The following is an 18,047-nucleotide window of genomic DNA, read 5'->3' on the forward strand; positions in this document are numbered from 1 at the left end:
CCATTTGTTTGCAAGAAAATTCTGAAAAGGTTCCTGGGCTGGTAGACAGCAAGATCAGGACCCAATGCATCAAAATGACAGAAACCTTAATTTCAACCCAACCTAAAGATAGAACTTCCCCTCACTGAATTATTAAGGAGAAGCAATATGTTGTGAAATCCAAGTTAAAATTTATTATCAATGTTTCAATTTTGGCACAGAGTAGGTAGTTGGAGGAGATAATCCCAACCTTAGTTTCCTTCCAACTTGATCCCATGAACAGTAAGAATGGAGTATTCCTCAAGAAAGATTTCCTGAACACCCTAGGGATATTCCTCCCCTACTCCTATTATCCATTATTACTAAATCCCAGTCATTCCCTTCACAATAATTACCATTAATTTAAATTTCACTTATATTTAATTTTAAATTCATTACATTTTATCTCTTTTACATTTAATTTTTAATTTTAGATTCATATTTTTGTTTCCTTGTCTCCCCCTCATTGCCTACAATTTCCATAAGAGCTGAGACCTTGTCCATTTTATTTTCCTGTATGTCCAGCACCTAGAAAAACACCTGCCACACAGCAGGCTTTCAATTAATTCTTTTTTGAATGAAGGAAAGAATGAAGGAAACCAACCTTCCTTGGCCCTATGTTTTCTAAGAAGTCACTCAGAAAGCCAGTGACTAAATGAGACTCATGAGGTCTGGAGCCACTGGGACTCTTCTATACCAGCTCTATTTAAAGACATCTCCTTGATGCCATTTAATAAAGCATGTCATTTTAGTAAAGGACATTATGCCACACTCTCTACAGAGTTCTTCACCTTTGTCTGGAAACATTTGTCCCTCTTGCTTTAGTAATCCAGCATAGGAGACAGTCTCTGGGAGTCAGGGAGGTCTTTCTTTCACAGAAGAGGAAACTAAGGCTCAGAGAGGTCAAATAACTTACCCGATATCACACAGATCTCAAATTAAGGGTGATGGCATTCTAAAGATTGTGCTCTTTCTGTTATCCTACACTTAGTTTCCTGACATGATTGTGTGTGTCTGTATGTCTGTGTCTGTGTGTGTCTGTGTGTTGTATTTTTCATTCCCCAGCACTCTTTTCTGCAAATGGTCTTTCTATGCTCTGGGGACTGAGGCACACGTATACACACCCCGAGTCATCACCATCTTTCTTTTATTTATTGCACTGGAGGAGTATGAAATAACACAGGCCTGCTAAGGAATAAGCAAATTCTGGGTAAACTGCATAAGTGGGATTTTTTAAAAGCACACGAAGTAACCCTACAACAATCCATACATTTCAGAATATCATGAGGGACCTGGGGGTTGTGCGCGAAGAGGTACGCTCAGTAGCATCTTAGACAAATTAACTGAATTCAAGACCCTTTCCTCTCCTATCATGCCCAGCCTCCTGGATGCACGAACCAAGCTGTAGTGCCTAGGGATGCGCAAGCAAGAGCAACAGAGAGAGAGAGAAGACTTTGATTGAAACCGCAGAATTGGGAGGTCTCTGCCTCTGATTCTGGGTTATTTGAATCAAGGGAATTCATTTGGCCTCAAGCACTTAATCACTTCATGCCTCTTTCTGGTTTTATTCTGAGAATCAAGAGGAAAGAATCATCACAGGGGTTGAAGAACGCCTTTTTGTCTTTCTAGCTGTTGCTTCTGGATTCCCTTACCCAATGCCCAATGCATATGTTTGGCCAGATGGCTGAGACTCTTGGCGGCCAATTCAGCTGCTCAAGAACATGGTTGTGCTTAACCTCATCAACTTGACTCAGCTTTAGTTCATCCTGGGGTGGGAGTGTGCTGCCGATCTGTTTAATTAGTTTAATGAGGGCTGAGGGAACTGGTCCACATTTTGAGTTTGCTGCATAGAGCAAATTGGTTTGTCTTGCTCCCTTCCTGATCATTTCAGTATTCAGTGGGAGAACTGCTTTCATTACCATTTTGGAAGGGGTTTCCACGCCCTTCCTCTCCTGGGAGGAGCGGGGTGCTATCCAAGGTACCAACATGAACTAGAGTCCGGGAACTCGGTTCCTTAAGAGGTATGTTTCTAAACGAGGAGAACACAGGGGACACAACTGAACACGTGCCCACCAGAGGACCGAACTCTCTGATGTAGGACTTCCAAGAAAATGCAGTGTTTGAGGCTTTTACCTAAAGCATGGTCTCCGAAGTGGAGAGCACAAGGAGGTCCTTTAAGATTTGGGATGAAGTGTTAGGATTTCTATTTGTTTCTTTATCTTGTTTTGCTATTTATCTAGAGGGATGAATAACATGTCAGTCTGGATTCCTGGAACTGGGGAGTCACATTATTAAGGGGGTGCTTAATAGGAAAAACTGCTGTTGGCGATAGTTTCAGTGTTCTAGAGCTGAAGCCAAGCACTGAGCCTACTGGAGAGGGGAACCTCCATCTTCCTCCTTGCTAACCCCAGACAAACACTGTGCCCCAGACAGAAAAGAGACAGGCTGGGCTTGGGTGTTTTGCACACCAGGCTGAACTGAGCATTGGGAATGGGGGCTCTAAGGTAGGATGAATGAGGGCACGCCAATCTGCAAGGGTGTCAGGGGGAGCTCCTGACTTGACTCCACAATGGGGGGAGGATTACCCATCAAGAAGCTCTCCGGAGTAGGCATTGGGGTCTTCCTGAGACCGAGTTACTACCTTGAACTGGCGCCGGAGGAAACCGCCATAGCGCTTCTGGTTGTCCCATTTGAGCTTGGGACGGATGCGCCTCAGGAAGCCCCCATAGCGTTTGTATAGGTCCTCATGGCCCATTTTCTCCCCATCGCCCTCCCCATCTCCTTCCCCAGCAACCTCTGAGCTTCTCTTGGGGTATTTGCGCAGGAAGCCCCCATAGCGTTTGGCCTGTTCCTTGGGCCCCTCCTCATTGGAATCCAATGCCCCAGCCTCCACGGCATCATCATTCAGCTGGGTGTCCCCCAGCAGCTCAGACTCCCCTCCCTCCCCGAACCTGCCAGAGATACCCCTGAGCCTCTCTGCCAGGCTCCTGCTCAGGGTGTCCTCCTCTGTCGGGGTGCTGAGGAGAAATCTGTTTTTCTCAATCTCCTTCGGGAAGGATCCAGAGCGCTTAGCCAGCTCACTATAGGGTTCCTCCCAAGCGGCCTTGGTCACCAAGTCTTCTTTGCCATTGAGCCCGAAGGTGAAGGGGGTGAAAAGAGACAGAAGGCCTTGGCATCTCTCCCACTCCTCAGCCGACAGCAGAGCAGACTGGCATTCCAGGGAACAAATCTACAAAACCCCAAAAAGACCAGAGTGGTAACATCACCCCCGTTGAACCGCCAAGTCCCGTGTACTCCTCTGCCCCAGTGAATCCCTTGTCCAATGTCAGAAAATCAAAAGTAGCTGCCCTTACTAAGCCCCAGGCTTCCCACTTTAATGCTCCCAGGGGTGCATGAAGGTAGGGGATGGTGCACCTGTGCACAAGATGAGGGAAGAGACATGGAGAGGCGAAACAGCTTTCCCAGGGAAACATGGCTACGAATGGCGATGCCAATATCCCAAGTAAGATCTTCCCAGAGTGCTCTGTGGGGCACTCACTCATCCTCTGAGCTCCTGACTCCAGAGAGAATACTTGGCTCTCGCCCCCTTTCCCAGGTGTGAAGGATGTAATAGACAAGGAAGCCATCCCGGATGGTGGAGAGAACACATGTGAGGGGTCGGAAGGCTCAACAAACCCCAGGCGACAAAGTGTCTCCTTCACAGGAGTGCTGGGGGAATTCAAATGTGATCACGGTGATGGTCATGAGGAGGACAGTGACAACATGGGACAATTCTGGAACTTGGACCGAGGCAGGCTAACGCCACAAGCCCGCTTGCTTAACCAGGGAGCTCCCCTGTGATGGTCTGCCTCTCAGTGAAGAACAGCTAGAACCGTGTGTTTGGTCCTTCGCATTGTTATTTCAAAGAATCACACCCATTTTGTGGATGTGGAGAATGAAGGCAGGCGTGTTCCAGAGTCTCGGAGTGAGAAAGTGACAGACCCAAAGCCTGTGCTCTGTCCACCACAACCTTGGAACCTTTAATCTCACCTGTATGCCATCAAGGGAGAAACACATGGGGGAGCTGGATTCAAAGCAAAGCCAACAAGGCCAGGCCTAGAAATGCTAAGATCCAAGAGAAGGGTCCAGGCTTGGATCTTGTCAACCAGATCCGGGCATTTAGTTGTGGTTGGAAAGACCTCCTCCCACGGGAGTGGCTAGACTAGGAGGTGCCCTCAGCCTGGTAGAAAGAAGCCCTAGAAAGTTGCCATAGGCTGCCCACTCCCAAAGCCAGCGCTGCCTCCTTATTGACCCTCTTTGTTGCAAGGCATCAGTCTCCCTGGAAACCTGTGTCCGTCCCAGGCCTGAGCAAGCCAGGGGTGGTGAACTCAGAGGTGGGGATAGAAGGGGGAACCTGCAGTCTCGGGTGCCCAGGATAACCCCACGGCAGGATGTGTCTGGCACAGGTGGGACAAGTCTACAGACCAGACGTACAGTGGCCCAAACTCCGCACACACACCCCCTTCCGCACACAGGCCCAGGACCTACCAGAGGGTCGACGGGCTTGGGCCCATCCTGGGTCTTCACAGCACAAAGGGAGCACTGGGATAAGCAGTCTGCCATGACTGAGGGGAGCACGAGAAGGCAGGTGGCCAGCACCAGCCCCTGCCACGCCATGCTGTCTCCTCTCTTCCTGCTGCGGAAGGAGAAAGAGAAGAGAAGGGATATGTGAGCGCCTGCTCTGTCAGTGTCCGGAGCCATCCGGCCAACCCCGCTGGAAATACTGCAAGGCCAATAACCTCATTCCCATTTCACAGTCAGGAAAATAGAGGCCCCAGGAGGCACAGTGGTTGCCCAAGGCCAGGGATCAAGGAAGGGTATTAATGTGCTGAGTACCTGCTACAGGCCAGGAACTTTCCCCCCATGCTCACACTTATCTGTATAATAGCTCCAGAGGTGGGCTGTGCTGTTTTCATCAGACAGGTGGGGAAGTTGAGGCTCAAAGGGGAAGAGATTGCCTGCACAGCTAGGCAGTGGACAAGCCAAGACTTGACCTGGGATGGTGAAACTTCAAAACCCACTTTGCCCATCCCCCAAGCCAAAAGGCAATCAGCACCTGTTTTCCTGGATTCTCTGAGGCCCCATCACCTGCCTTTGTCCCCACTCCTCAGCTTGTCCCCAGGCCAGTCCTTTCTGCCTTGTAAGTTCTCTGGAATTTGCCTTTTTCACCCCAGCACTTCTACTTACTGTGGCCATCTACTTACTGTGGCCACCTCCTCCGAGCTGGCCTCCCTGCCTTCTTGGATCCCTTCTAAAATGCCCTGCTCAGTATGGCAATTCTGCGATCAGATCTGTTAGTCGGGGTCAGGCCTGGACCCCTTTCTAAATTATAGGAACACTCTCAGTCTCATCCCCTACACCCTAAGACTTGGTCCCAACCACATTGAGTTACTTGCAATTCCCCTAATAAATGTATCAGGCCCTGTCCCATCTCCAGTCCTTTGCATATGCTGTTCCCTCAGCTGGAAAACCCTTCCACTCCTCTTCTATTACCTGCTAATGTAGTCCCTACATTAGATGTCACTTCCTCCAGGCAACTTTTCCTGACCTCCAAGGCTGGATAGAATGTTCCTCCTTTGCAATCACCCCAAAACTTGTGCCTCCTCCATCAAAATATTCCACCATTTGGTAATTATCTGAGTCTTCAGGCTTTGGCTCCATGAAGGCAGGAGTTGTGTCTTATTTTCATCTCTCTCTGCATTCTTCAAACCTGCCAAGCTTGCTTCTACCCCAGGGCCTTTGCACATTCCATCCATGCACCCACCCCCCACCTCACCCCTCACCCCCGCCACAGTACTCTTAGCCGAGATCTTAACATGGTTTGTTCCTTCTTGTAATTAGATGAAGTCAATGTCAAATCACCAGGGAGCTATCTGCAGCCCCCTGGATTTAAAGCTGCTTCCTGACTCCTCTTCAGTCACGCTGCTTTGCTGGCACCAGAGTACTCACCATCTCATAGGATCCTATGGATTTGGTGTTGGTTTGCTGTAGTTCTTGGCAAGTATCATCGACCCCGCTAGAGTGTTAGCTCCTTCAGGGACCTGTCATGGTTCTGGCTGTCCCTGACCCACCTCTAGCACGCACATGCAGTAAATGCTAGGCATTAGAGTTCATGCATTGCAAATAGTGTGTTTAAAGCTCTTCCTCTTATAATTAACTCCTTATAAAACAAATATCAAGGCTCAGTGCCATTCAGAAGGGGGCACAGGACCATTCTCCCAACTGGAAATAGGGAGTTCTTCTGAGACACTCCTCTCTGGGTGGGAGGCTCCAGGCTCTGCCCAGCCTGGTCTTTGCTGCCGGACACCCATCACACTGCTCTCAGGGACACTGTCCTCCTTCCCTCCTCCAAGTCTCCCGTGCCTGCCTTTGCTGCGAACTGCCCAGTTTGCTCAGGGGATCTAGCGGGTACCTCCCCACCACCCGAGCCCCTCATTGTAGCTCAGAGGGTCTCCCTCTCAAGCACACAGTAGATCCTCTCCCATCCACTACCCCTCCCCAGTATGCCTAGTAAGATCCCAGACAGCATTTACCAAGCCCTGCTGTCCATCATCCCATCTACTCCTCCCCAGCAAGGTGCCACTTCTGGTTCAGTGAATCGCCCAAGTCCTACAGCAAGCAGAGAAGCTGGGGAGCAAGACTGTTCTGCTTGACTCCCCACACTTGTGTCCTTAATGACTACCATTTCCAGAGCATTGATTCATTAACAGCTGAACCCTCTGCGAGACCCAGAGGACCCAGTGCCCAGGGCCTTTGACTTGTATATTGTTCTCAATCTACCCACCAACTGTGGGAGGTGGGTATCATCATCCCCACTCTGTAGATGAGAACACTGGTGATCAGAGAGGCTTGACAGATCTCCTGAGGTCACACAGCAACTAAAGAAGAGAACCCAGGCTTCTCTTGAAGCTGGGCAAGTTCTGCTCCCTGAAGCAGGGAGGCTCAGGGAAGAAAACCCAGGGAAGTAGACATGGGTCCATCGCACCTCTCTTGCCCACCCTGGACAGTCTTATGCTCTACCAGCTGCTGAGCAACGTTGTCCTCCGGGAGAGTAAGCTGGACCTCTCATGTGCATATACAAAGCAGGCAGCTCCTGTTTTCTTCTTTATGGGCGATGGCGATGGTGAGGCTGACCCCTTAGATCAGCAGTGATTTACCTGTCGTGGAGGAGGAGACTACACCACACAGTTCCCCGCCCCTAGGCTTCCCACACAGCTTGGCTGCCAAGGTAGGAGGCCTGATTTGAGATCCTTTTTGTCCCAGGCAAAAATAGCGTCAGCAGACTTTCCTTTCATCCACTAACTTTATATTTAATAATTATCCTAGCTGATCAGACGGATGTTAAGTACTCATGATGTTCTAAATGATTCTCATGAATGAATTCATTTCTATTCATCACGACTCTCTGGGGTGGGTACTATTGTCACGCCCACTTTACAGATCGGGAAACTGAGTTCAGACACCTGTCAAGATTCTAGAGCAAGTAAGTGGCAAAGCTGGGATTTGCATCCCCAGTGATCTGGCTCGAGCCCACTTTCTTAACCATGAGGTACTGGCCAGGCTCCCCCAGTCCACTGCCCACCCCCACCCCCAGCCTCCAGCTTCTCCCTCCAGGCAGCCGCCTCCTGGCTCCTCCAATCTTGCCAATCTGACTGCACCCCTGCCCTGCCTCCCGGCCTTTGAGAGGAACCCTGCCTCTTAGCCAGCTGCTCACGGGCTTTCCCACTAAGAGGAGCTGACGCGACTAGCGTGCACTGGGTGCCAGGCCATGCTGAGACCCACCTGCGTCTTAACCCATTTGCCTCCTAACAACCCCATAAAACAAGGACTACTATTCTTTCCATTCTACAAGCAGGGAAATGGAAGCACAGAGCTTACGTCATCTGTCTAAGGGATCCCAGCAAATGCACAGCACCGAGACTGGCTGGCTGTGAGCTTTGCCTGCAGGCATGACCGTGCCCCCTGCAATTCCAACAAGAGTGCCCCATGTGCCCCGGGCTTTGCCCAAGGGACTCCCTCTGCCTGGAACACCTTTCTCACCTCACCCCCCATCTGCTCCCATCTGCCTCTGACCTGGCTGACTCTGATTTGTTCTTCAAAACTCAGCCTCTTTTGCCTCCTCCAGGAAGTCTGCCTGGATTAACCCCCTTGTCAGACCTCCCACAGTCACCTATGCTGGCTCTGTCACATAACTGCCTCTTGTTTTCTGAGTTCCCTGACCGGGGTCGGGGGGGGGGGGGGGGGGGGGGCGGGGGGGCGGGGCGGGGGGGACTTCATCTCTGCAAGTCAAAGTCTCTACAGGGAGAGTGTGTGGTGGGTTTGAGGATGACAAGGCGGCCAGGGTGGATGAGGGGGCATGAGGCAGGAGACTGGGGTAGAAAAGCAGACAGAGGAGCTGTGGCCAGATGGTGTTGGCCCCTGTAGGCCAAGGTGAGGAGTCTGCATTTCGCTCTTACGCTATGAGAAGGTAAAGGCCGTCTGAGGACTGATGATGAATGGATGAGTGAACAGCGTGCCCAGCGAGAGCAAGAGCTCCCCCAGGTTTGTTGAGCGGATACAACAGGCCACCCCTGGACATCTGGGAAACCCAGTCTGAATTTTTCTGGATCACGGCTCTGTGCCCCTTGAGAAACCTCACGGGGTCTGCGGTTGTCCAAGACCAACATTGCTAAAGGAAATGTTGTGGAAACCAGGGAGCCAGGGAAGGGGAGGGAAGAGGAAATAAGAGAAGAGGGCGGACAGGAAGCGGAAGGGGGAGGAGGGATGAAGGGGGAGGGGAAAGGCAGAAGAAGGAACCCGGTGATGTGCTGAATATTAGGGACTTGATTCTGAGGCTTTGATTTTTTTTCCTTGACTTGCTCAAGGTGTGAGCAGAGTTGGGGTTCCTTGGCCCTGGGAAGGACCAAGTCCCTGTCTTCCAGCAAAGCCCCTCTCACCCCCACCCCACACACACAACCCACACCCCACCAACATAGCCCTGGCCCCCTGAGCCTCAGTGGCTTTCCCAGGAAGAACTGGGGAGGGACGTTAATGGCATGGGGAACAAGCAGAGGGCTGCCCAGGGAGGGTCAGGGCAGTGATGGCGGGGTCAGGCAGGGTCAGGCAGGGCTGAGGCCTCTGGCTTCCTCCTCCTCAGCCCGCAGCTTTCTCCCTGCACAAGGCAAATGTCCAGAGGCTGCAGACCAGCTGCCTGAGGGACAAATTCAGCAAAGAGGCACAAGGTGTTTTGTCTTGCATAAGGATTTTTTTTTTTTTAATTCTGTTGTCACCAATTTTAACTTGGGATGTTTTTATATTTCAAAATCTTAATTTCTGACCTATATTTAAAAATCAGAAGTTCTGGGGCACCTGGGTGGCTCAGTGGGTTGAGGCCTCTGCCTTCAGCTCGGGTCGTGATCCCAGGGTCCAGGGATCTAGCCCCACATCGGGCTCTCTGTTCATTGGGGAGCCTGCTTTCCCCCTGCTCTGCCTGCCTCTCTGCCTACTTGTGATTTCTGTCTGTCAAATAAATAAATAAAATATTAAAAAATAAATCAGAAGTTCTGGAGACATTGGGCCTGCACTGCCATAGGGCAACCATTACCCAAGGGACACGTGCAGCCTGGTCACCACTGTCCCCACCCAGTGGCTTCCCTCACGTCTGCTGCTGAGCACCTGATAGACGGTTGACTGCAGTGCCTTCTCCAATAACCTGGAGAAGGAGCGTGGGGTCAGAAAGGAAAGGGGCGCCTCCAAGTCCTTCCTGACCCAGAAGCGGGATCAACAAGTCCTTAGTTCTGCGGATTCAAAACCCAACCCACCCCTTAGCCCCAGTCTGGGAAAATTACTTGACTTTGCTGTGTCTCCATCTTCTTGGTCACATAGTGGGGCTAATAATAATGTGTCAGGGGGTGGGCATAGGAATTAAGTAAGAGATCATGCACATGGCCCCCAGCCAGGTACCTGGCACATAGTCAGTGCTTTACACAGCAGAATATGAAGGCTCCATTCAACTCTTAGTCTCTAGGAGGTGCCAAAAGAAGGCAGAAAGGAGTGAGAACACATGCCTGGAACACAGTTCAAAGACCAAAAAACGAGTTGTTGAATGAATAAACGGCCACGTGTGTAGGGCCTACTGTGTGCCAGGCAGCACCGAACACTCCACATCCACAGTCACATTGGTCCAGTAACGGCCACCACAGCTCAAGAGCCTGCTAGGTGCCAGGTTGGGCGTTCCCACTTTACACACACAATTCTAATCCTCAGCACAGCCCTGGGCGCAGATGTCTTTATACCCTTTGTACAGAGGAGAATACTGAGGCTGGGGAAGAAGAAGTCGCCTGCCAGAGTTCGTTTGGTTTGTCAACGGGAGCTAGGCTTCTGACGAGATCTCTCTGGGTTAAAAGGTGACTCTAATAAAGACACATGAGCCCTGAGATCTTCCCCAGGCAATCCTATTTCCTTCCTATTGTAGGATAAACAAATTACTGAGCCCTGCCAGATGGGTCCTTTCACCTTTGTTGGGGGATTTGCTTAAAGTCATGCATCAGAAGTAGCCCTGCCTGCTTGTCAACCAGAAAGGCTAAGAAGAAATGGCACTTGGATGCTCAAGGTGTGTGGGGGCGGTGGGGGTCGGGGGGATAGCGTCGGGCAGGCAGACCCCAGTGGAAAGTGACCTGGTGGCCACTAGGGAAGGAGGGGCCCCCTCCATGGACTGAGTGCGCCCAGGGGCCTCCCCACAGCCCTCCCAAAGAAAAACCCTCTTTACTTGCAGGTCCCTGAAGGACTTCCTCAGCCCCTGCCTCGTGGGCTTTGTGACAGCCCAGGGAGGGAAGCAGAAGCTGGCGGGGAGGAGGGGGGATTCTCCCCTAAGAGGCAAGGAAATTTTGGACCCACCAGCCTCCATAATCACATGATCCAATTCCTTCTACTAATTCTCTTTCTCTATATGTACACATCCTACTGTTTCCATGTCTCTGGAGAACCCCGAGAACACATCCAATACCCATCCTATCTGCTCATCGTCGTAAGCGTAGGGTTGAGACAGGGACCAGAAGCCCAGATGCCCCAAACTACAGACTAGCTGGTCTTCCATGGACCAAGTTCGCCGACTCCTGCTTTCATTGCTCTTATCACCATTTTTCTAATTCTGTTTATTCTCATTGTTTTGAAGCTGACTTTCTTGAGAAAAATCAGAGAGCAGCCACCCTCCTCCCCAAGCCCTGGCTTCTGGCTTCTTGTCTGTGAAGGGGCCGCATCACCCCCTCCCCTGTGCCAGGGCCGCCCTGGCGACCCCCCAGGCCCCAGAGTTCCTTGGGAGGGAAGGGACTGCCTTCCCCGCCCACTCATCTCCTGGCGGTGATATTTCTATATTGTAGGCAGAGGGCTCAGAGGAGCGGCAAGCATTAAAAAGCCAGCATGGAATAATAATGGCTTGATTTAACATTGCAATTATCTCTCCCAGCACTTTATCGCATATGATTATCCCTATTTGATAGAAGAGGAAATGGGAAAAGGTAGGAATGAAGTCACTTGTTTAAGGTCACAACATGAGTCAGGAGGGAAGTGGAGATAGAGCCCGGGCCTCCCACCCCCAGGCAGTGACTCGCACTGAGGAACTGGCGTTTCAATGACCCTCCAACAGCCTGCCCACGGCCGGCGTCTAGGAGCCCGGCGCAGCTGCTCTGTGCCAGGCCCATGGCCTCCCGCGGCCACCGCTGGGGCAGGTGCCTCCTTTATGGGCTTGGGTGGGAAGGGTGAGGACCAAGGGACCACACACCCCCGGGGTCCCAAGGGCATGTGTGGCTGAGCTGGGGTTCTCTGAGACCGTAGCATCCCTGCCGAAGGCATAGCTATGGGGCCAAACTCGCTTTCAGTCCCATTCCTGCATGTTTGCCCTCAGGAGAATCCAGGAAGCTGGCACGATGAGCCCCATTTTCCAGATGAGGAAAGAAGGTCCCAGAGAGGCAAGATCACCAGGTCAAGGCCGAGAGGCAAGGACACAGCAGAAGCAGACTTGAAAGTCAGTCTGCAGACCCACCCAGATACCGTGCCTGAGGTGTGGGGTCACATTAAACGTCCAGTGGACCCTCCCACCAAACTCTCCCGTTCTCTCCTGTTTCTGGAGTTTTACCCTCCCCCACACCCAAAAGCATATAAAGTTCATCACTGCTGGTCTCCAGGGACTGGATCCGGAGAAGTGGCAGACAGCGTTCTTGTGAGGCCTTTAGGGTCATTAACAAAGAATGGACTGTCCGCGGGGGAGGGGCGGGGAGGAGGGCTCGAGTCTCGAATGGAAAGTGAACCCCCCCCGCCCCCGCCCGTGCAGTCCAGCAAGAATCAAAGCACAGAACGTGGGATACAGCCCTCTCTCCTAGGCCACTTGCTGTTCAAGGACCAGAGTGAAACAGGGCCCTGCACTCCATGGTCATGGGGGGTTATTAACTTTGTTTTTAAAAGAGTGATCTTTAAGAGCAGGAGTCCCGTGAAACCCCCGCCCTTTGTTATTTGGTGCCATTAAGGGACGGGGAGAAAGGCAAAGGAGGATGGGCCAGAGACAGATGGGGATTGAGATGCAGAGAGACAGAGACTGAGAGGGAGACAGAGACAGAGAGGTGCGTGCGCCCAAAAGACCAGCAGAGGCTCTTGTGCACAGAGAAAGAGCTAAAGACACTAGAGAAGCTGGGAGATGATGGAGAACAGAGCAGGAGAGGGGATGGAACAAACAGGAGAAGGCACAGGAGGAAAAAAGGAGGAGGGGAGGGAACAGAAGCAGATCAGGGGAAGGCAGGGCCGGGAGGGGACTTCGATTCAGCGCGTTGACCTACTGTGTGATCACAAACACCAATTCCTCCTCTTGCCAGTGGACCCGTGGGCCAACCACATAATAACTGCTCACTAAACCCTTCTCAGCTTAGACTGAACTGTCCACTAACAGGTCAAAGAGCCGAACGATGGTAGACAAATAGGTGGTAGATGGTAGATGATGGTAGGCAACCCTACCTAGAGCCTACCTCTCCAGCCAGGGTGACAGCTGAATGACCTCCGGGAGAAGTCTCCTGAGCCCAAGCCCGTGGCTGTGTCTCGTGGATCTAGGCCCTTTACCCTCCTGCCAGGAACATCAATCTGGACTTGGGCTGGGAGCGATTAACGAGGCCCAACATCAAAGGACCCAGGACCCGTCTCCCTCTCCAGGGCCTGATCCTGGACTTCCTGTGTGTCTCCAGAAATATTTACTGCCAGCCACAATGGCGAGCCCCGTCTCGGTGAAATCGTTTTAGCCCTTTGTCAGGCGCGGTGAGATGAACCAACGTTTATGGGCTGAGATGAGCGAAAACGGTGAGAGAAATCAGCTCGCTGACTGCGCTTTCTCAGACACACGTTGAAATCAAACCACCAACTATCGATCCCACTTCGAATGATGGAAGACATCTAATAAATACAACAATTGTGCAGGAATGGCCCAAGGAGGGAGGCAGGAGGAGGGGGGTAGGGAGGATCGATCAGGAAGAGACTTCATGATCCCGAGGCAACAGATGAAGAAATGGTCTGTGGGTGCGGAGAGAATGGGACGGGGAGGAGAAGACAGAGTCAGCGCCGCCAACTGAAATACTAGACCTATTTCCCGGACGTGGAGCAGGGCTTGATGGTGTAGGGGTGATAAAGGGTATTATAACAGACAAAGGGGGAAGGGACAGTGAGAACTTGAGCAGTCACTATGGCATTTATTGAGTATCTACTGAATGCCAGGCATATTACAGTATCCCGTGGGAGTCTCGCAATAACCTTCAGAGGTCATCACTATTATCCATACCATGTGGGTGAGGAAATGAACTCTCGACTACTGTCCCCAAACACACAGCCAATGAGTGGTGAGACCTGAGATTTGAACCCTCGTCTGGGTTATTGTGAAACACACATGAAGACAAAATATGGACCATTCCTAGCTCCCAGGAGTTATCTCAAGACGCTAATCCCTGTCCGTTTGGTTTAGGGTGATGGTAAATTTCTCAGCTAGCCCCCCGAGCCAGTCCCTTTGCCTGCTCTGCTAAAACCTGCTAGGTTCCTCAGGAAGCATGGCGACATCCAACCCCCAGCTGCCGGCGGAGACACACCCATCACACGTCTAGCTCATCTGGGGCAAAGCAGTGGGCTTGAGATCCCGTCAGCAAACGCAAACCTCCCCCAGGCAGCCCAGCTCACCCCAGGGCTGCTGCAACAGCTCCCCCACGCAGATCTCAAAGCCTGGAGATTAATGACCTGCAGAAATAGAACAAAAGGCAAGGTGAAGTGGGATTGAGGGGAGGAAGAAAGGGGGAAAGAGGGAGAGATGGGGCCGTGGGAGGGGGAGGCCGGGGGTTGACATTCTGCAACGTTCGCAATGGATCTTGACTGGAGCGCCTGTCAAATTAGAAAGACTTGTACATTTTACCAACCCTTGGAAGAAAGATGGTAATGAAGACTTTCAGTCTGTGGGAAGGGAATTGAAATCAGATCCAATAACCTGAAGAGCTTGTTTCCCCTGGGAAGGTTGGAGGCTTAATTAAGGAATGTTTGTAAAGCTTGGAGAGATTCTAGGTAAAAGGTACCCAGGAAAAATTACGAGGTCACAGAATTTACTATTCAACCTCCATGTCGTCACCAGGCTTTTCTTTCTCCCCTTTTTTTCTTTTCTCTGAAGCTCACCAGCTTTTTTGCTAGAGTCAAACTTCAGGATTCTAGAATACTTTCTTTGAACAAGGATATCTTTACCAGTGAGCAAATGGCTTTCCCATCTGAGCTTCTTTGTCCCTGCCCAACTGGGCTATAATTTACATGAAAGCAACAAGTCCTTGCGAAGGAAAATTGACAAGAAAAATCCTGTGAAGCCTGAGCCTCCTGACACGCTGTCACTCTCGTTTCCCTGTTCCTTCCCAACAAAATAGCCCCAAACTTCATTTCTGGGTAAATTATGTCAAAGGGAAACCACTCAAGCCAGCACCCTGTCAGCAATTAAACAGGATCGGAAAAAGAATGAAAAGGCTGAACTTGGTTTGTACATTGATGTACATGATACCCAGTAAATGCCAGAGCCCTGAATCTCATTAACGTCCCCCAGATCTTGTTCTCTAAGTCCGGCGAGAATCACTGACCTTTAAAACCGCCCTGAGTGGCTCAACTCACTTCTTCCACCCGGGGCATCCCATCCTCACATGGGAACCATGTGTGCCGACCACCGGGGAAGAAAGAAGACCCTGGAGCTAAAACCGAGGGGTGGTACTCTTGAGGGAGAAGAACCCACCTGTTTAAGCCGGGGCTGCGCTGAGGGAGGATTCCAAGAAACCATCCGTCTCACGCTGACGGATCTGGGGGTTTGTAAACTAACCTCATAACTGTAACTCTGTCTGCCGAATTATCAGACCCAGACCTGAAATCTCCCAGCCCGAGCTCTTATCACCCGCAGGTCCAGAGGACCGGGAAAAACAAATACCATCAAAAGAGAGATTCCCGTGCCCCTCTGGATATTACCTGTGCTCTTCTTTGTCCCTGGGCAGCTTCTGGCAGAGCAGGTCAGAGGGTGGTGGCAGGTGCCTGGGTCAGGACTCGGGGGTCTCCCTGACTCTGGCTCGGGAGGAGGTGCCAAAGAGGCGGCTGTGAGCACCACCAAAGCCCCTCAGAATGGCAGTTCTGGTGCCTCGCCCCCCCCTTTTATGGACTGGAGCCTCCCCCTGTCGCTCAGCCCTTGCTGAGCACAGGCTGCTGGGAGCCAATGGGGAAGTAGCTCAGAGCAGTCAGAGGCACAGACCCCCAGGCCCTTCAACTCGAACTCCCTGGGCCCCACACAATAGGCTTCTCTTCGTGACAGGGGATGTGGAGGAGGAAGGCAGCCGTGCAGGGAGGGGGCTGGATCCTGGGTGTAGTGCTGTTTGTCACTTGAAATCCGGCCACTTCAGTCTTTGATGCGTTTCCAGGAGAGTGTCAGAGAAAAAAGAGAGCGAGAGAGAGAGGTAGGGGAGGACAGAGACAGAAAGAGTTGGAGAAAGAGAGACACAGAAAGAGAGAGACAGAGAGATAGAGAGACAGATGGAGACACAGAGAGAGATAGAGTCAGACAGATCTGGAGACAGAGAGAGGGAGTCAGACAGATATGGAGACAGATGGGGACACAGAGAGAGAGAGGCAGCGAAACAGAAGATTCAGAGACATGGAAAGAGAAAGAGACGCTGTCAGAGAAATAGGGCGTGATACAGACGAGAAAGAGTTGGGAAAACGGAGACACGTGGAGTGCCAGAGATGGGGCCGTCCAGAGAGATGGGGGAACCGGAGGGAGAGTCAGAGGAAGAGAGAGAAGGAAACCAGGAAAGAGGACAGGCTCGGATGAGGAGATCTAGAGACAGCAGAAGAGGCAGAGAGCCCCCCGCCGAGGGAAGCGATGAGAAGGGGAGGGCAGCCGGAGCCAGTGCCCTGTGCCGTGTGCCACGGTGGCTCCGCGTGCCGCTGCTCACGCGTGTGCTGGAATGTTTTTGTGTGCACACTTGCCTGCACCCACTGTCGACTCTGGTACATGCCTGGGCTGGTGCCAGGCACAACCAGCCCTGGCAGGAGCTCAGCCCTTCCCCGACAGCCAGGAGCTGCAGTTTACTTTTCTCTGATGGCAACACAAAATGAATGATCATGAAATCCCCCTCAAAATATGGGATCCGATGTGCCTTTGCCTGCACTCCGGGTGGGGGGCATCCCTACCTCCTGGGAGCCCTCAGTCCACGCCGGCAGCAGCTTGAAGGCTGCGTTCTCATGGCCACAAATACCCTCCAGAGCATTCTGAGGGGGGTGGTCTCTGAGTTTGGGAGAGCACATGCTTCTCGCCCCAGTCCACAGCAGACGCGCAGTTTGTGGGGGGAGGCATGACTGTTTTAGAAGACTGGCAGGGGCTGCCCGTTCCCTGGGCACCGAGGCTGTACCAGGCCCTCGGCCAAAGCTGGCAGGTTGAATCCTCACCACCTGGCCCGACAGTGAATTTTATTCCCATCTTGCAGGTGAGGAAAGAGAGGTTTCAGAGCTGACAAATGTCCCCAAAGACAGACAGCAAGTTCAATTAGTTGTCAAGCTAGGGAGGAACAGACGCAGGCTGGCCTGAGCCCAGAGTCCCCTGCTCACTCCCTCAGCCCCCCGGGGTGCAAAGCCCCAGTTTCCCCACGCAGAGGTGTGGGGACCCCGTGTTGTGCTCTCTGGGACTATCCGCCCCCCCAACTCCGCCTCCATCCAAGGTAGAACAGGGCTACAACTCAGAATACCGGAGATGTGGGTTTGCTTCCCAGCTCTGCCAGCTCACCGGCAGACAGAGCTTGGACAAGTTTCCAACTTCAGGTTTAGTCGGCTTATCTATAAAATGGGGATAATGGTCTCTAGCTCATCGGGCTCTTGTAGGGGGTGAACGGGGTGTGGGCAGCATCACTTAATGCAGCCAATCCTTAACGAGGGCTCCATCACCATCTATCCTCGTGATAATCCCACATCCTGCTCTGATGCGCCAGTGTTCTCCATTCTCTGGACGTTGGTCCTCTTCCTGCCCCTGATTCATTACAGGAAGGAAGATGGAAGGAGCAGTCTGCTGGGCACCTACCCAATTCCATACACTATAGAGTCACAACAAGCACATGTGTGGTATGAATGCCCCAGGCACACAGGGAAGGAGGAAATGTTGAGCCCCGTCCCTTGGGTCCCAGAGCTCAGCTCCCCCACACTCCCCTCCAGCCTGGAGATGGCATCTACCTCCTCCCTTTCAGAAAGGACTCTTCAGGATCCGAATCAGCCTTTCTCTCCTCCTTGTCCATGTTCTCAGGCAGCATGTGGGGGCTGGTCAGCAGGGGCAAAGGACTTCAGAAGTCAGTGTGGAAGCCCCCGTCCCCAGTGTCCAATGGCCACGGCCCAGGCTCAGTGAGTGCTTGGCCACACGTCAGGCTGGCTTCCCTCCAGAAGATCCAGAGGACTTGGGTGCCACCCCGGGAATCTGGGGGCCTTGAGCTGCAGCT

General features: G+C 52.1%; 1 protein-coding gene across 4 annotated transcripts; it reads right to left on the reverse strand.

Moving 5' to 3' along the window:
- Positions 1-463: 463 nt before the first annotated feature.
- PDYN (prodynorphin) lies at positions 464-15,960 on the reverse strand. Of its 4 annotated transcripts, XM_032351215.1 has the most exons (5): positions 15,544-15,960; positions 14,239-14,295; positions 10,000-10,059; positions 4,546-4,693; positions 464-3,247 (listed from the first exon to the last, which is right to left on the reverse strand). In XM_032351215.1, the coding sequence occupies exons 4-5, from the start codon at positions 4,672-4,674 to the stop codon at positions 2,600-2,602; spliced, it is 777 nt and encodes a 258-aa protein (XP_032207106.1). In that variant the 5' UTR covers positions 4,675-4,693; positions 10,000-10,059; positions 14,239-14,295; positions 15,544-15,960; the 3' UTR covers positions 464-2,599. The 4 variants fall into 4 exon arrangements, with proteins under 4 accessions (XP_032207106.1, XP_032207108.1, XP_032207105.1 ...); XM_032351214.1 differs by lacking the exon at positions 10,000-10,059 and having other exon boundaries at positions 465-3,247; positions 15,544-15,958; XM_032351216.1 differs by lacking the exons at positions 10,000-10,059; positions 15,544-15,960 and adding an exon at positions 15,317-15,335 and having other exon boundaries at positions 465-3,247.
- Positions 15,961-18,047: the final 2,087 nt, after the last annotated feature.

The sequence above is a fragment of the Mustela erminea genome, chromosome 7, assembly GCF_009829155.1.
Source record: "Mustela erminea isolate mMusErm1 chromosome 7, mMusErm1.Pri, whole genome shotgun sequence".
In the NCBI taxonomy this organism is placed as follows: Eukaryota; Metazoa; Chordata; class Mammalia; order Carnivora; family Mustelidae; genus Mustela; species Mustela erminea.

Excerpts from the sequence above, each read along its gene's own strand:
- PDYN (XM_032351215.1), bottom strand. The coding sequence starts at position 4,674 with ATGGCGTGGCAGGGGCTGGTGCTGGCCACCTGCCTTCTCGTGCTCCCC. Across the intron at positions 3,248-4,545 it reads CCAAGCCCGTCGACCCTCTG|ATTTGTTCCCTGGAATGCCA; the intron begins GTAGGTCCTGGG and ends GGGGTTTTGTAG.